General features: G+C 38.5%; 1 protein-coding gene across 1 annotated transcript in view; it reads right to left on the reverse strand.

Annotated features, from left to right (window-relative positions):
• Window positions 1–19,039, reverse strand: part of LOC123577944 (sperm flagellar protein 2-like) — a 185,364-nt gene that overhangs the window by 148,098 nt on the left and 18,227 nt on the right. Inside the window, exons 3-7 of the mRNA XM_045440407.1 lie at window positions 18,230–18,482; window positions 14,988–15,158; window positions 12,422–12,562; window positions 10,888–10,952; window positions 5,552–5,738 (exon numbers count right to left, since the gene is read on the reverse strand). Coding sequence (XP_045296363.1) covers window positions 5,552–5,738; window positions 10,888–10,952; window positions 12,422–12,562; window positions 14,988–15,158; window positions 18,230–18,482 — 817 coding nt within the window. The remainder of the gene's footprint in view (window positions 1–5,551; window positions 5,739–10,887; window positions 10,953–12,421; window positions 12,563–14,987; window positions 15,159–18,229; window positions 18,483–19,039) is intronic.

Consider the following 19,039-nt stretch of genomic DNA (forward strand, 5'->3'; position numbering starts at 1 on the left):
ATAAGTATGAAATTTTTTGTTAGTGCCACATAGAAGATAAAAAATTAAATTGTGAACAACTTTGAAACATAGCTAATCTAATTATAAAATTCTAGAAACTTTAATGTTAATCATTTGTTTCCTTTTGAGATCCAGTAGTGGAGCTGAGGCAGCATGTAAAAATGGCCCCAAATTCTTCAGTTTTCTTCCCCCACATCCTTGCAATGGTATCCCACAGATATTCTTATCAAAAAGAAGAATCTATTTCTCCACTCCTTAAATATGAGGTATGGGGTACCCACTGAACTTGAATCGACCAATGGGACATTAGCAAAACAAAACAAACAAAGTCTTGGGGTCTGATTTTCTTAATTGTCTTGTGACCCCACGACTGTCATCACATTTTCTGGTCTGTTAGAAAATGAGAGACCATATAGAGAGAGGCACCAGTCTTCCCTGCTGGACCTGATGAAGCTCCAGCCAACCTACCAGCTGATGAAAGACAGGTAGGAGATGCCAGCTGAGGCCAGCAAAAGGACAGAATAGCTGAGCCCAGCCCAAACAGCCTACTACATTTTGGGGTGGTTTGGGATACATAAGGCATAGTCACAGCCGTATTTTTAAAAAATATGACCTTGATTTATTATTCCAAGTAAGTTCTATAGTTAATATAGAGTATATTCTATATTTGGTTGTTTATATGGCAAGGCAATTTAGTTGTATAAATGAGATCTGGTTATTCTGACACTTGTAAAGAAGAAACTGGATTGGTCAGAACTGTTTTGATTACTGCTTGGGTGATAACACATTATGGTTAGAAAGGGAAAAAGAAAAGGAAATTATTGTTGAATTCTGAGTCACTATTATGGCTATGAAGCTTTAGTATGAAGAATCATCAAGCGTATTAAGACCTGCACTCAAAAGTTGAATGGAAAAGATTTATTTTCTGTTCCATTGTACAAGTAGTTCATATTTTAGAAATAGACTTTTCCAAGAATTTCACTGGAATGTGGAACACATTAGGTGCTCAGTGCAGCCCACAGATGTCCATTTATCCTGTAACACAGATGAAATATCTTATATCTGCAATGGATAAACTAAAAAATAATAGAAGTCACATTTCTCTCTTTTTTAAATATTTCTTAATGTTTACTTATTTTTGAGAGAGAGAGGGATACAGAGTGTGAGCTGGGAAGGGGTGGAAAGAAAGTACAGAATCCAAAGCAGGCTGTAGGCTCCAGGCTCCGAGCTGTCAGCACAGAGCCCAAAGCAGGGCTCGAACTCATGAACCATGAGATCATGACCTAAGCCAAAGTCCGATGCTTAACTGAATGAGCCACTCAGGCACCCCCACCTTTCTCTTTTAATTATACTTGTGGAAGATTTAGACAGAATTACAGTCCGAAATACCCTCAATTTAATTACCAGGCCCTCTGCCTCCCCCAGGAGCTGGAGCTACAAGCTTACCCTGGTCCATGCCATGGTTCAGTTATCCAAAGGTGCCCAAGCAGCTCTTGTGGAGGAATGGGATATTGTCAGAAAGACCTTGAAGCTAAATATTCAACCGTATTTGGGTTAAGAAGTGGGGGAAGAGTCTGATGTACAAATGCCAGTTTCAAGTAAATAATACAGAAAAGGTTTGGGGAAGGTAGACACAGTTGAGTTGGAGTGAATCCCAAGAACCAATCAAGATGCTAGCCAGAAGACCACAGAACCAGTTGGGAGACAAACTGGGTTCATAGTCTCCACTTAAATGCCTATACTAAACTCATCACCTTTCCTTCAGTCCTGGTGCTCCCCCAGTATTTCCCCATCTCTGTTGATAACCGAATAAAACTATGGCTCTGTGACCTAAAATGCTAGGACCATCCTAAGTTCAATCTGCTCTTATCATTCCTAATCTCCAATTTTCAATGAAGTGGTCTATTTTAACTCCTATATATGTTTTTAAATCAGCCCTACTCCATTCTATACCTATTGGCACTGCCCCTACCTTAACCAATGTCAGCCCTCCTTTACCATGCCTTCCCCCCAATCCTTCTCCAAAACTCATCCTCCAAAAAACTCAAAGTGATATTTCTAACCCTAAATCTCATCATTTCTCATTCATATAATCACATTTGTTTATAAATCACTAGGCAAGATAACAACTTGAGCACAGATCTCTGGCTCTCCCTTCACAAGCCCAACTAAAACACAGTGTACAAACCCCAGGGGCACACTGCCACAATTTAGAAGCTAAAGAAGATATTCAGAGGCATTTCTGGTAGATGAAGTACAAATGGAGCCAGAATAAAAGCATCCAGGGCTGACATCAGATGCATGACATGCTCCCCAAAAGCAGTAGGTACTTGAGGGAAGCAGAGGAAATTCTAGCCCTGACAAATGCCATTTTCTCTTTGGAAGACAGAAGGATGGATAAAAAAACATGCCACGTTGCACATGGGAATTTCACATCCCACCACTGTGAAACAGTGACCCTAGTGTCCACTGTGCAGGGAGGTTGGGACATGACACTTCACTAAAGGAGGAGGTAGGAATGGAGGCTCCTTGCTGCATACCCCAGCCTGGCTGTAGGAATAGCATCTTTCCCCAACACTGAGAAGAAACAGTTCCCTTGATGGAAATATCCAGAGGACTAACTTCTTTTAATGTCTTTTAGGTGGCTGGATCCCTGAACAAATCTCTGTCTGTTTGTATACGATATGATCTTATATACAGAAAACTCTAGGGGCACCTGAGTGGCTCAGTCAGTAGAGCCTCTGACTCCTCATTTCAGCTCAGTTCATGATCTCATGGTTGTGGGATCAAGCCTTGCATCACACTCCGTGCTTAGTGTCAAGTTTGCTTGGGATTCTCTCTCTCATTCTCTCTCTCTGTCTCTCTCCCTCTGCCTCTCCACCCCCCCACCTCTCTCTCAAGTATATTTTTTTAAAAAAAGAAAACTCTAAAGACTCCAACAACAGCAACAAAAATATCTGTCAGAACTAAAAAAACATATTCACTAAAGTTGCAGGATACAAAATCAACATATGAAAATCTGTTGTGTTCCTATATTCAATGGATAATCTGAAAAAGAGATGAGGAAAATAATCCCATTCATAATAGCATCAAAAATAATTATTTATGAATAAATTCAACCAAGGAAGTAAAAGGTCTGTGCACTAAAAACTACAAAACATTGGTGAAATACACAATTGGTGAAATACACATGGGTGGAATTGAAGAATACGCAAATAGATGGAAAGATATCTCATGTTCATGAGATTGGAAGAATCAGTAATGCTAACATGTCCATAATATTTAAAGTCATCTACAGATTCAATAAAATCCCTATCAAATTTCCAATAGCATTTTTCACAGAAATTAAAAAAAAAGCACTACTAAAATTCACATGGAACCACAGAAAACATTGAATAGGCAAAACATTCTTGAGCAAGAAGAACAGAACTGTAGGCATCACACTGCCTGATTTCAAAATATATTACAAAGTTATAGTATTCAAAGCAGTATGGTACTGTCATAAAAGCAGACATATAGACCAATGGAATAGAATTGAGTCCAGAAATAACTCCATACTTCTACAGTCAGCTGATCTTCAACAAAAGGGCCAAGGCTACCTAATGGGTAAAGACAGCGTCTTCAACAAATGGTGCTGGAAAAACTGGATGTCCACATGCAGAAGAATGAAAATGTACCCTTATCTCACACTGTATACAAGAATCAACTCAAAATGGATTAAAGACGTACACATAAGACCTGAAATTATAAAACTACTACAAGAAACTATAGGGGAAAAATCTTGACATTGGTCTAGACAATATTTTTTGTTTATTTGTTTGATTTTTGTTTTTTTTTTTGTTTTTTTTTAATATGACCCCAAAAACACAGGCAACAAAAGCAAACATATATAAGTGGAAATACATCTAATTTCATGAAAAGTTTCTACATAGTAAAGGAGACCATCAGCAGAGTGAAGATGTAACCTACAGAATGGGAAAAAGTATTTGCAAATGTACCTTTAGTTAATATCCAAAATATATAAGGAACTCAAACAACTTAATAGCAAAACCCCAAATAAACCAATTTAAAAATGGGCAAAAGACCCGAACAGACATTTCTCAAAAGAAGGCAAACAAATGGCCAATAGGTATACGAGAAGGTGCTCAACATCACTAATTACCAGGGAAATGCAAATTAAAACTATAATGAGATATCACTTTACATCTGTTGGAGCGGCTATTACATTAAAAAATAAACACACACACACACAAGAGATAACAAGTGCTGGCAAGTCTGTGGAGAAAAGGGAACCCTTGGAAACTGATGCTGAGAATGTAAATTGGTGTAGCCTTTATGGAATATAATATGGTTTGTTCCTCAAAAAATTATGAATAGAACTACCATTCGACCCAGCAATCCCACTTCTGGGCATATATCCAAAGGAAATTAAATCACTGTCTCAAAGAGATGTCTGCATCCCCGTGTTCGTTGTAGCACTATTCCCAATAGCCAAGATATGGAAAAACCTAAGATTCCACTGATGGATAAACGGATAAAGAAAAATTAGTATATATACACAATGGGCACATTATTAAGCCTTAAAAAAGAAGGAAACTCTGCCATTTGTGACAACATGGATGAACCTGGAAGGCATTATGCTAAGTGAAATAAGTCAAGCATAGAAAGATACATACTGCATAATCCCACTTATATGTCAATCTAAAAAAGTTGAATTTATATATATATTTTTTTATTTTTTTATTTTATTTTTTTTTTTTTAATTTTTTTTTCAACGTTTATTTATTTTTGGGACAGAGAGAGACAGAGCATGAACGGGGGAGGGGCAGAGAGAGAGGGAGACACAGAATCGGAAACAGGCTCCAGGCTCTGAGCCATCAGCCCAGAGCCCGACACGGGGCTCGAACTCACGGACCGCGAGATCGTGACCTGGCTGAAGTCGGACGCTTAACCGACTGCGCCACCCAGGCGCCCCAAAAAGTTGAATTTATAAATGTAGATCTTAAGTGTTCTCACCAAACACACAAAAAATTATGTGAGGTGATGGATATGCCAATTAGTTTCATTATGGCAATAACTTCACAAGGTATACATATATCAAATCATCACATTGTACACATGAAGTATATACAATATTTATTTGTCAATTATACCTCAAAAGAACTGGGAAAAAGCTCCCTCTTACCTCCAAAAGTGGCAATAGATACACGTCGTTGACGTAGATTTTAGATTTCTTTTTTGTCAGTATTTTTTAAATGTGGGAAAATATACATAAAAATTACCATCTCAAATATTTTTAAGGGTGCAATTCAGTGGTAAAAAACACATTCACGATATTGTATAACCATCACCGGAGTTTAGATTCTTCAGTGATTGTTTTGGACAGATTTTTTTTCCCCGAGTGTATTTGCTGTGATGATGTGAAGTTTTTCTGTTGACATTTGATTCAGAGTAACAGATACTAAATAAATAAGATACACAAATGTATGCATAAAAGACATTTTTGCAAAGTTTCCATCACTATTATTCAAGGAATATCTAAATATCTTACCTCTTGTGCTTCGTGGGCTATTAACTGGTCCATTAACAGCCTCCGCCGTCTTTTCTCCCTTTGCTCTCGTGCAAAAGCATCCTCCTCAAGGCGCTTTTGGATTTTTTTAATGTAGTCATCATCCGAATACGTGTTTAATAAATCAGTAGTTGTCTGGCCTGCTGTATCTGAAGAAGGCTTGGAGGCACTAAGGACAACAGTTTTTATTGGGATTTAGAAAAACAGTGTAACCACATGCTGCTACTTGCGACTATGGAGGAAGACCTCGGGGGAAAAGGCTCCCTTCAGTGCTTGGTTAACTTATTAATACAAGTATTAAAGCAAATCTTAGAACTTCATTGTGACACCTATGGCTTATCGTTAGATTCCATTCGCTGTATTTCTGGACTCTATGTTGGGAGGTCCTCAGCATAGCCTTAGCATAGCCTTCTTTCTAGGCCTATCGCCTATTTGTTCTTTCACTTATCATGATCTTCACTGAGCCCAGAGATTGGATTTTCTTTCCCTCTTCTGCCTGCTGGCTCTAGGCCTCTTGCCTCCCCTATTTTGAGTTAAGAGTAAGTACAATATTGATAGCCAAAGTGTCAGGGAAGGCATATCTCCTCAAAAGTCAGCCAGATCTTCCAATGTCAGGACACTGAGAGTCCTTCCATGGATAGCTCGATCCACTACTCCCCTATGCAAATACAAGTTGCTCTATGAACTCCCAATAACTTTCTGAATGCTTACAGCAGTGGCCCTGCTCTAACTGGAAGCTTAGCAGCTGAAAATTGACTTGCTCATCATGCCACACTTGCACCCACAAGACTGACCTAGCCTCTTGCCCAAGTTCTGGAGACCCAAGTAAGAAGACCTACTTCGCTTCTTGTCCCACCTCATGTCCAAACCTAAAGGATCAGGAAGAGCCTAGTGGTCTTACTAACAGAAAGCAAACACACTCAGTTTAGCGGGACAATGGTGGCTTAGTACAGAATTTATAGATTCATTCAAAAGTTATCTTTAAAAGTAAAAGATACAGGGTTGCCTGGGTGACTCAGTCAGTTAAGCGTCTGACTTTGGCTCAGGTCATGATCTCCCAGTTCACGAGTTTGAGGCTTGCATCAGGCTCTGTGCTCGCATCAGGCTCAGAGCCTAAAGCCTGCTTCGGATTCTGTCACCCTCTGTCTCTGGCCCTCCCCCGCTCACATTCTCTCTCTCTCTCTCTCTCTCTCTCTCTCTCTCTCCCTCTCTCTTAAAAATAAACATTAAATACATAAAAGTCTATTTTAAAAAAAGTAAAAGACACATTTTTATGTATATAAGAATCAAATAATCAATTCTCATCTGCATGTCTCTTTACAAAATACACAGAATACAACAGTAGAATGGAACAAGATATATCTTGTTACCTGCCAATAAATAACAAGTTTTAATATTATCAATAATTATTTTAAATATTATAAGTTATTAATGTATTCAGTTTAAATAGAACTTACTGTCTTATTCAAAAGGCAAGGACACATTATTGTATGTAGCAACTAAATAGTCATCAGTTCTTATACAGACAGAAGCATTAAAGAGGTATAAAAGCACAGTTAATTCATGTTTAATGAAGTAATAATTGCATGTGTGTAGTTTAGATCATATTGTATTATAGTTCATTTTTTGTACATTTGCTGCTCCCAGATGAACTCTGAGCTCGTGAATATCCTATTATACTCCTCTGTCCATGTGCTCATCATCCTGACATGTAGTTGATATCTGCTAAATTTCAAATGATATGCTAAGAAGCACTATACAGAGTAATTTTTTTTTAAATTACACACTGAAATCCTGGTGATTTTATCAGCAGGGGCTTAACCTTCAGTTGTGTTCTGTCACTAAGAGGCACTGAGCAGAAATTGTGTAGCCAGCAAAGCCTTAGGAGGATCAAAGACGAAGTTTAACCCTATTTATTAAGATTTAGTACAATTAAGAACTTATGAAAATTATGTGGCATAACTTTTTAGATCCTTTGTTAAAATTCTTATTATATTTTTACTCAAATGTGTTCTTAGAAAGAGTTTGCTTTGGATTGTATATGGGTTAATAGACTTAACGTATTGTTTGTCCTTTATTTATCAATCAGTCTGCCCTGTAACCATCCATCTGCTGTCTCATTCCAATTAAAGGCTGAAGAAAGCTACATGATATTTACTTGAATAAATATTCATTTTCCTAGATGTGGGTTTCTTGAGGGCAATGATTATGATTTCTCTATATCTGCTTGTCAGTCCTCCACAGAGTTAATAATTGGGTGTGTAATTACATGACTAGTAATTGGAACCTTGGCCAAATTTGTGTGTATTTAAAAAGTAATTGCTAAGGGGGCGCCTGGGTGGCGCAGTCGGTTAAGCGTCCGACTTCAGCCAGGTCACGATCTCGCGGTCCGTGAGTTCGAGCCCCGCGTCGGGCTCTGGGCTGATGGCTCGGAGCCTGGAGCCTGTTTCCGATTCTGTGTCTCCCTCTCTCTCTGCCCCTCCCCCGTTCATGCTCTGTCTCTCTCTGTCCCAAAAATAAATAAACGTTGAAAAAAAAAATTAAAAAAAAAAAAGTAATTGCTAGGAACAGCCTAAAGTAAATCTATGAATCCAAATGTCAAATCACAGCAGCCAACAATCTCAGCTAAAAAAAAAAATAGCAGATAGCATTTATTGTTTGTTTTAGAAAATAAAGACATTGTACATGTGAGGAAGAAGCAGCCATGGGAACTCTTGTGTTGCTCTGAGAAAACATTTCACTTCTCCACAAGAGAAAAAAGATGGACTTTGAGGTGACATCTCTGAGGAACTGTTTCAGGAGCAGGCTGTGAAAGAGGCAGCTGCAGAAATTGCTCCTTCTGGTCAACTTGGGAGATTTTAGCGCTTTCTGGCATCAAGTAGTGTGAAGTTTTTGAAAGAGCCCAGAACATGCTTGATCCTAAGCTAAATATTCAGAATGAACTAATGTAGTGATTAATAAAAGGGGCTTAACAAAGGCCATACCGTACCATAACTTCTGTTTTCTTTACAAGTTTGCTCCAGACTAGTGCCTCCCAACATTCTTTAAAGAGAAAATGCTCATTTGCGGCATACTGGAAGGGACTGGAGTCCCAGATGAGGCTGCACAGTCACAGGTGACTAGTCTAGGGAGTCTGGCTGCCCCAAGGCCTATCCTGCCGCTCTCAAAATTGAAGCGTGGCTGTCTGTATCTCATGTCTCCCAGTGCTAAGTCTCTGGCAAGACCAAGTGAAGGCTTCCACATAGAAAGGACCTGTATAGACAATGCTATTTCCTTCCCTTTTTCCTCAAAACAGAGCCCCAGGGTTTATTCAGGAAAACAATGCACCCAGCTAAAGACTACATTTCCAAGCCTTCCATTCTTGCCAGGTATGGCCATGTGACTGAATTCTGGCCAATAAAACGGAAGCACAAATGTTACCTTGGACTTTGGGGAAGGTTCTTAGAAGGAGCTATTTCAGCTATTTCAGATATCTACTTTTTGCCTATCCTCCTTCCTTACATCTAGAACATGGGCCAAATGGCCAGAGCCCCAGGAGCCATCTTGTATTGTGAATGTGAATTTGGGGACAAAAAAGACACAAAAGAACAGCGGAGCTAAAGGAAAGCCTGTCTTTGATGACTTTGGAGCTCCAACACATGCTTTGAGCTGCTTACATTTTGACTTCTCTTACATGAGAGAGAAGTAAACTTATTTAATTATTTAATTAATTTCACCCACTCTTGTTTGGGGTTTCTAAAGCTAACTGATAGACTTAGGTTCAGGTTGGGTTGGCAAAGGCAATAATAGTGAGCAGAGGAAATGTTTGCAGCTGTATTGTACAAGGATGGTCTTTAAACTATTTAATAAACTGACATGGCAAGGACACTAATCGATCAAAGATGGGTGTTGGTACAGGAATGAGAAGACACTGCCGTGTTTGGTGCTAATTCTGGCTACTAAATTGTGTGGAAATTGAGGGGTCCCAGGAAAGGGAATGGCCATAGAGCTATAGAGAATAATACCACTCGCCTACAAGTAACAGAAGTATTTCAATATGTTAATATGGTTGCACTGGTGGATACCATCTGTTTATCACTCCAGAGTGTGTGGCTGGTCAGGTGAATGAAAGAGTTGGAAGAAATCCAGTGGTTTCATGGGCCAGTCCAGAGGGGTATGGTGGGGTTTGGATGGTGGCTACATGGGTAGGTAGCTTGGATTGTGTTTTCTTTAGCAGTCAGGGGCAGCACTGATAAATGGCAGTGGGAATCAGAATAGGGTATCAAGAGTTTCGGGGCACCTGGGTGGCTCAGTCAGTTAAGCGTCTGTCTCTTGGTTTCAGCTCAGGTCATGATCTCACAGTTTTGTGGGTTCGAGCTCTGCATCAGGCTCTATGCTGGCAGCAAGAAGACTGCTTGGGATTCTCTCTCCCTCTCCCTCTGCCCCTTTCCAGTCATGCTGTCTCTGTCTCAAGTGGAAAGAAACAAAAGAGTTTCTGCAGAGGGTAGAAGAAAAGGTAATGTATGTATCCTTCGTTTTGCTTTATTTTCATTCCGTACCTGACTTCCTCACCATCTGTTCTTCTTTTCCTTATTCCTTTTGTTTCCTTCCCTCAGAAATACTACTGTGGAACTGACTTACATAATTTGTGCCTATTTTCTTCTTTAACAGAGATTTAATTCATGTTCCATAAAATGTAAGTGACTAGAATCTGGGTAGTTTCCATTTAAAAATGCAGAAGAACTCAAGTTGCTCCTACCTACGTAATCTATAATCCCTAATCAATTATCTTCTGTGAGTCAATGACCCCTAATAGGAACCATAAAGGGAGAGGATCTTTATCTTTAAGCAAATGAAGCCCATTAACCAGGCATTTTTTGCAATGAACTCATGTAACTGACTATCTTAGTGACAGTTGAACTCATCTGACAACTTTTTATTGCTGGTCCCTGTGCTAAATGCTGAGGTTGCAACATGAAAGAAACCAACTAGAGTCTAATAAAGACTTTACTGTGACAAATTTAAATTAGTGGTAGCTTGCAACAATTTTCCTGAATGTTTTAAAAGTGTGTGAATTTAGGACAGTAAGCACAGCATAGAAAACTAAATTCACATCTCATAATAGCCACTTTCCCTTCTGATCTCCACAGAAGTTGTTAATGAACAATTAGTCTGAATTGTAGCTCATTTACGTTCCTTCATATATTCTCATCATGAAGATTCTACAAAGTAAAAAGATCTTTGGAGCAGCTACTCCCAATAAACTATTTCTAAATATTTAAAAGTTATAGATAGGACAAAATGCAGTTTTGTGACTGTTAAAACAATTCACATCTCACCTTTCTTTTGCCTGGAGATCCTTTTTTATTAATGCTTCAAACTTCTTAATCTCATTGGCCACATCCTTTAAAGAAAAGTTGTTATCAGTTTTCTGCCTCTAGAAACCACTGAAAATCTTCATTTTGCAAGTTTACAAGATGCTTCGTACTACTAACCCAAGCCAATTAGGAGCTAAGATACAAAAAGCTGTACTCTAGAATAATTTTATAATTCTGATTAGGCTAAATATACCTCAGAGAATGTGAAGACTGCCTAATTTGAATCATTCCGCTCATGATTCCAGTTCTGACAGTGTAACAAAGGCCATTTGATGAAAATGAAGATTACCAAAGAGTCAGGCCATGCATTTTTATCTGCAATTCTTTTAAATGAGCATAAGCATTATTTGGATATAAATGCTTCTTCAAAAATTGTTGTCTCAGATGTTTTAAGCATTTCTTGTGCAACTTTATGTATGTTATTAATTTGCTCTCTCAAAATTAGTTTAGCTCATCTCCTATCTAGTGCAAATACTTATTAATAAACTTCAATCAACTCAGAGAAATATAAAAACTACATACTTTCCTAAAATTTGGGCCTGAAAAACCTCTGTGGGTATTATTCTTTAGATTCCAAGTATAAGATATTTTTCAAATATTAAAAAAATAAAGAAATGTGGATTAACATAAAACACAAGGGATTTAGATATCGGAGAGACGTGCTGTCTCTGCTTTACCAGCACTGTGGACGAGAGTGAAACATGGAGGCTTTCCGAGTCTAAGTTTCCTTACTTAGAAATGGGGGGCAACAATACCCTACTTGGAGAGTTTTTAAAAAATAAAGATAAGATAAAATCAAGTGGCCAACACAGACTGACATATAGCAGGTTCTCAATAAATAGTAGCTATTATTCTTTTCCTGAGGTCACAGGAGAGACTATCATTAATAACCACTGTAGCATAAGCAGTGTAGATTGCAGGAATTAGTATCAAAACGTAGTACTGCTCCCCGGTGAAATATAAGCACATTGTATCCTACTGGAATGACTGACAGCTGGTACGGGCCGTAAAATATCACTAGTATAGGTATCTTAAATTGGAAGATAGCAAGCAAACCACTTAACATTTCTGGACTCAGAAAAATGCATAATGAGAAAGAACTGAGTAAAATACTGTTGGAATATATATAGTATGTGTACCTTGAATGACACCTCTGTGCCCATGGCTGTTATGACTCATCGCAGAAGCACCATTCTATAATAGTTTTGATGTGATCACAGGATCCTTCTCAACACAGAAGGCCAGATTGGTATTGTCATTTAATATGAGTTTCTTATCCCTGACCTAAAGCTACATTCTCTGATTCTGAACAAATAACAGTATAAAATGGATTAGATATGCGTGCAGTGGATGGCTTTTGAATCAGAAGGAACGATGACACAGATCATTAGAAAAGGAACTAAGAAGTTGGAGGAGTTCTCTTTGTACGTTTTAGAAAAAGATCAGTCTTTCATTAAGATTAACACAACACCATATTAAAGGATTATCACCTTACCTCTGCCTCTTTTTTCTTTTTCATCATTTTTTGGGCCTCAAGTGCTTTCAAAGTATGATTTGATGCAGGTTTAGGAATCTGAATGATAGCTGCTTGGATTTTGGCCATTATTTCATTTTGTCGTCTTCTGCTCAAGCGTTGCTGGATATCCCATATACATTAGTTTAGTTATTCCACTCATTAGAACAACAGGCTACATTATATGCTCACAGGTACACATACATACATTTTTCCATTGAAACTTTCAGAACTCAGCAATTTACCAATGGACTAAGTGTCACAACTGTGTAATGTTAGGAAGCAGATGTCAATATGACTCATCTTTTTTTTTTTTTTTTTTAATGTTTGTATTTATTTTTGAGAGAGAGAGAGAGAGTGAGTGAGCAGGGAAGGGGCAGAAAGAGAGAGGGAGACACAGAATCCAAAGTAGGCTCCAGGCTCTGAGCTGTCAGCACAGAGCCCGACACAAGGCTTCAACTCATGAGCCATGAGATAATGACCTGAGCCGAAGTCAGATGCTCAACCAAGTGACCCACCCAGGTACCCTCAATGTGACTCATCTTGAAAAGTATAATATTAATACAATTTTGGAATCACCAAATTATGCCTATCAAATGTGTATATCTTCATTCTGGGTGATGATACTAAAAGGGTAATAAAAATGCCTCAAATACAAAGAAGAATATAATTCTTTCTTAATTCCACCTTCCTGACCTGCCCAATAATGTAAAGAGAAAATGCTGTCTCTAAAGATGGTCTGCAGAGAAAGTTCCATCTAGGAGATGGTCTCTAGGAGGACTTCTGGGGAACCCAGAAGAAATGACAAACTTCCCCAAAACTCAGTCACACTTTAAACAATGAATTCAGAAGCAACCTCAAATATTGGATTAAATACTGAATTATGTGATACCATTATTGGATCATCTCTTCTCTATGTAGGCAGTAATTATTTTAAGTAGAAAATAAGCAGGAGGGTACAAGTAAAGAAAAATAATAGTGAGAATAAAATAAAATATAAAAAAAAATAAATGTTCTAAGAAGGAACATGTAAAGGGTCTCCTGTGTGGCTCAGTCGGTTAAGCATCCGACTCTTCATTTCAGCTCAGGTCATGGTCTCACAGTTCATGGGATCAAGCCCTGCATTAGGCTCTGTGCTTACAGCATGGAGCCTGCTTGGGATTCTCTCTCTCCCTCTCTCTCTGTCCTCCCCCTGCTCATGCTCTTTCTCTCTCTCTCTCTCTTTCTCTCAAAATAAAGAAACATTTTAAAAAAGTAACATGTAAAATTAATCATGGCTTTACTACTAAAGCATTACATTAAAGAACTAATAAGAGCATTAGTTCCTATACCCAAAGATGAGAAACTTTAGTTAACCACTAACAAGTCAAAAATTATAATTTAAATATATTTAAATTTTTTTCTTGCCATTTTACTTTCCAAAATCTAAAGATCTTTTCGTCTTTAGAAAACAGGGAATACATAGGCTTTGCCCTTTGTCCTATTTGCTTTCTACCATTGTTAACATAAGTTATTTCAGAATATTTAATGGTTTCATATTTCCTTTCTCCCAACTTTCTTTGGAGACTTTCTGCATTACACTTGATGCCTCACAGACAGGCTGGTTCCTTAAAAATTAGAGTCCCAGCACTTGGTTTCAAACACTACTTTAAGAGTGCCTCGTCTCCTTGCCGTGCAATGTGAAGGGGAAGCCCAACCCTTTACACTCTGGCAACTAATGGGATCATAAGATCTGCCAGAGTTTGTCTCTCATCGTTCCCTCCCTCCACACAGGGGGTTGACTATATCCAGGATATTTTAATTTCTTGTCATTCTAAATATATGAATTTAACAAGTGATTTATAGTGCAATGAGGAAAACTATAATCCTTTTGCCTGTAGTTTACACATTCCATATACCTAGTCATCTGAAATTCTCTTAAAAATCTTTAATGATTCCACACACCAGTCATGTGCTCATGTTCTTAAAGGCATAGGAGATCACTAAAGATTTTCAAAGGAATTTGAGAAACAGCAGGGAATTAGTCAAAGCAAGAGAGGCCAGAAAGAAGTTAAGAGATGTTTAAGGGTGTTGGAAAGGGAAGCAAACAGATAATCACCCCACATTGCCAGGATGAGAAAAATGAGGCAGGACAGGAAGACCAAGGGATTGCAGAAGAGGGACCAAAGAGGCGGAATCCTGTTCCACAGCCCTTAGTGGGGAAAACAGCCATAAGCCCTCACTGGAGCAGTTAGTAGCAATCCCCCATCACTAAGGCATCGGAAGCATTAATTTCAACCAGACAACTTAAAAAAGAGATCAAGTGGTCCTGCCACTCCAGAGAATGGCAGTTCTTGTTCTTGGTCTCAGGGAGAGGTGACAGCAGGAGTGGGGATAGAGAAAAGGGGAAACTGAGGGGAGAGAAAGGTGAGAGTGGGGCAGAGCATGAGTCAAAGGAACGTGCAACTTCAGCCACATTAATGCTTATGCAATGTGTACTATCGGCATAAATCGCAAACAGTATACTACTATGCACTAATGAATTTCTGGAAAAGTTGTACTATAAAACCTTTTCAATATTAAAACATCTTTGTTCTTCCTTGAGTTTTTGAAATTTTTCAAGTTTCTCAGAATGCATGCGGACAAGATCTTCTCTCATGTGTCTATATTTTTCTTGAAACCTGTGTGTAACCCGCATCAGATTGAAATCAGTTTGACGTGGTATCAGGTTTTTAAGTCTCTAAATGAAGAAAGCATTTCAAAAGATTTCGTTACTAGAAAATAAAAGTGTATTGTCATTATAAGCGCACATAAAATTTGTCTTCAAAATAAAATTTCTACGAAATACTATTTTTGATGGTTAAACTAAATTCAAGCCCAATACTAATCACTTATATCTTTAATTTACATAAAAACAATAAAAACATGATCTGAACTCCTTCTTATAAAATAGTCTCATATATACTTTTATATTTTTTTGCCCTGAGTTTAATTTTTAATAAATAGTATTTATTACGTGAATGAATTCTTAGAAGTACATTTTCATAAGAATAATTTTATAAAACCAATTCAACATATACGAGATAATATGAGAAGCCAGATTCTTTCCATTATTTAAGCTACCTCCTAGTAAAGAGTGAAGAAACATTGAAACTTCCAGGCCACTGGGAACGAGAGTGTAACAATATAAGAAAATGAACGTCAAAGCAATATGGCTGATGCTTTTAACGTCAAAGCAATATGGCTGATGCTTTTAACTAAAATGTTTATATCCAAAAGTAATCTCCTTAAAAGCCAAAGACTTACTAAAAGTTTTTTTTTTTTCAAATGGTACTGTTACTCAAAAAATTTTTGGTCCTTCTCTTCTAAAACCGCCTCAGTAGATACTGACACTTACTCAGAAGATCGTTTAAGGACCTATCAGCTGACTTTACTCCCATACACACCTTCCAGCTTTTCTCCTCGTTAAAAATCGCTGGGCCTCCATCTTCAGAGGCAACAAAAATGCCAGGTCCTTGAACATCCTACTTTTCGACCTCAATACGATATCTAGATCTTCAGCTTAATTATTATCCTCTCCCCAACCCAGGAAATCCCACTGAGAGATAATGGAGTCTACTGTTAAGAGTAGAGACCCAGTGCCTAGGTTTGTTACAACTCTACCCCCTACTAGCTGCATTAAGTTGGGCAAGTTACTTAATCCCTCTACATCTCAGTTTCATCATCTGTAAAATGGGAATAACAAAAGCACCTATCTCATAAGAGTGTTGTGAAGATCAAAGGAGGTAACAGATGCACGGCCCCTGGAACAGGGCTTTGCACCTCCCTGTGTACAATCAATAAGTTTTAGTCAATATTATTATGCAATAGACACCTGAATTTTCTTCCATCTGGTATCAAAGAAAAAGGCATGTCTGACTCCTTCCTAACATATCTCCTCCTCCACCTGGCCCATCAGTCGCATCCTCTTTTCTTCCCTTGAGAACCTTGTTCCACTTGGTTCTCACACCAGTCATCTCCTGCCACTGATTCTTTTTCTCAACTGGCAAGTTGTCCCGGTCTCTATGTCCATAAAGGAAACAAATAACCTCACGTTTCTCTTGAGCTTCTCTCCTGCAGCTACTGTTCTCATTTTCTCTTCTCTTTTCCCTCCACATTTCTTGAATGAATAGTCTATGCTTCAGTCTTCTTCATCTCAATTGACTATTCAACTCACCACATTCCACACTACTCCACTGAAACATTTTTCTCTCCCCTAAATTTTATCTCCAAGGGGATTGGGACCATCTTTGTGCTGGTCATAGTGCAATTGCCTAACATAAAATAGGAACCCAACAAATATTTGTTCAACAAACGAATGATTGACTCTGGGAAGGTCACCATGGCCAACTTTAAACCTAATGGTTTCTTTTTGGCCTCAACTACACAGCTCTTACAGCGCTTGTTGCTGTTGACTGTTTTACACTTAATAAAGAATTTTTTGTGTATTGTTTCCTTAAAAACTGAAAAAAAAAAAAGCCCAACTCTGAGGCAGGTGGAGATAATCAATTTTGTTTTTAACAGTTGGGAAAATAGAGAAATAGAGGCTGAGAGTGTTTCAGGGATTGGTTCAAAGTTAGTCACCTTGCACGTGAAGGAAGCAGGATGGGATACCATGTGCTTTGGCCGTAAGCCTAATCCAGTTCCAGCTCTCCATGGCTGCTGAGCTCATTCTTCTACCAGGCTCATAAGATTCATGAGAATAGGAAAATCTGAAAGTGCAGACAGCCCTCACATCTATTATGTCATTGTTTCTTCATAAATTCAACGTACATGTTTAATTGTTTCCATTTCTATTTAGCGCACTCCATCAGGGCAGTACCCCCCATTATCCTAGAGGCCTGGAAGAGTTAATGTACTTCACTTACCATAAGGAAATAGCACAGGAACTAGAGAGAACCGTCAACTAAAACGTTGTATCGATTAAGCAAAACACACTTAATGACAATTTGCAATGTTCAAATCATTGCACCAGGCATATTCCTTGAACGTAAAGAACTAAAAATCTTGTGAGGCCTTATGACAGATAAATCATGAAAGTCAGCCAACAATATCAACAGCAGGAGTTTAACACCAGAGAGTGAGAATTACGTGTGCCCTAGGAGGAATCCATGTGTACTGGGAAGGTTGCCACAGAAGTAGATGGAGAAAAGCTTGCAGGAAGAGGAGAGATGAGAAGTATAAGCTTGGGTGAAAGGGAGGGAGGAACAGAGATATACAAGAGTTGTTCAAGGATAGGTTGCTGATCAATGTAGAAAAGACAGACTTTATGCTGAAGACTATGAAGAAATGAAGTCAGAGAGGTTGAGAGCATTTAGTGAAAGATCTTGAATGTCAGTCAGTCCAGGTTGGAGACAGGACATACGTAAAATGAGAGGTTTCTGACCAAAGAACCCAGGGCAAGCGGAATTTTGGGAAGATTCATCTAGCAGTTGATTGACGTCTGGCGGAAAGCCAGAAGACCGGGAGAAATGTTAGTAGGTTGTGGTAGTAATTCATGCAGGGATATGAGCAGATATGACAGAGGCAGAAATAGGGAGAGGAGCAAGGCATGAAAACACTTGGAATTAGGAACACACAGAATTTGATACACTAGTAGCCATGTGGGGGGATGAATTGAAAATATTAATATAAAACAAAACCCAAGTATGGCCAATAACATACATAAGGGACACAGATACCCAATGGGGCTTTTTTGAAATGCAACATCACTGTCATGTCTCCTTACCAAGTTTTACATGGTGGTAGGCTTATGTTTCTTTGTGTACTTACGTCTCGAAAAGCCTCACTTTTCATGCTTTGGTGTCTGGCGTTTGCTGGGGGCTGCATGGTTCGCATTTCCACTGTGGTCAGCCCACTTTTCTTCTTTTTCTGAAGAACAGTGTACAACTGATACAAAAGTTTTGTTGCCGCCCCAGGCTTTTCTGTGATGATGCTGTGGGCCACATTCTGATTAAACTGCACACCCAGAAGGTGAAGTGTTGGCTCCAAGCGAGAAAAATTATTAAGTTTGGCACTTGAAACTCTAGGCATTAAAATATTTTACATAATTAGACACTGACATTGAATTAAAAACAACAAATATCCGACGCATGATCATGATCTGATATGATCAATTATCCCACGGTCTTTACAATATATTGTTCCTCTGTAAAACCACTCAGTCATGTAAATACATTGAGATTTTCTATTGTCCACAACTCCACCCACTTACTTCTCTTGAATGGTGAAACTAAAACTCATTTTATACACTTTTCTGCTTAAATAGATGCTAGAATTTTTATAGGAAGTCAATACAAAAAAACAGATAACTAAGTGTTTTCTTCTAAACAGAAAAACAACTATGGTTTTAAAAAATATTTTACTCAGAAGGCAAAGCTGTAATTTAAATTTCCATTTCTTTAGGGGTGCCTGGGCGGCTCAGTCGGTTAAGCAGCCGACTTCAGCTCAGGTCATGATCTTACGATTTGTGGGTTCAAGCCCCATGTCAGGCTCTGTGCTGACAGCTCAGAGCCTGGAGCCTGCTTTGGATTCTGTGTCTCCCTCTCTCTCTGCCCCTTCCCTGCCCATACTCAGTCTCGC

The sequence above is a fragment of the Leopardus geoffroyi genome, chromosome A1, assembly GCF_018350155.1.
Source record: "Leopardus geoffroyi isolate Oge1 chromosome A1, O.geoffroyi_Oge1_pat1.0, whole genome shotgun sequence".
NCBI classification, from domain to species: Eukaryota; Metazoa; Chordata; class Mammalia; order Carnivora; family Felidae; genus Leopardus; species Leopardus geoffroyi.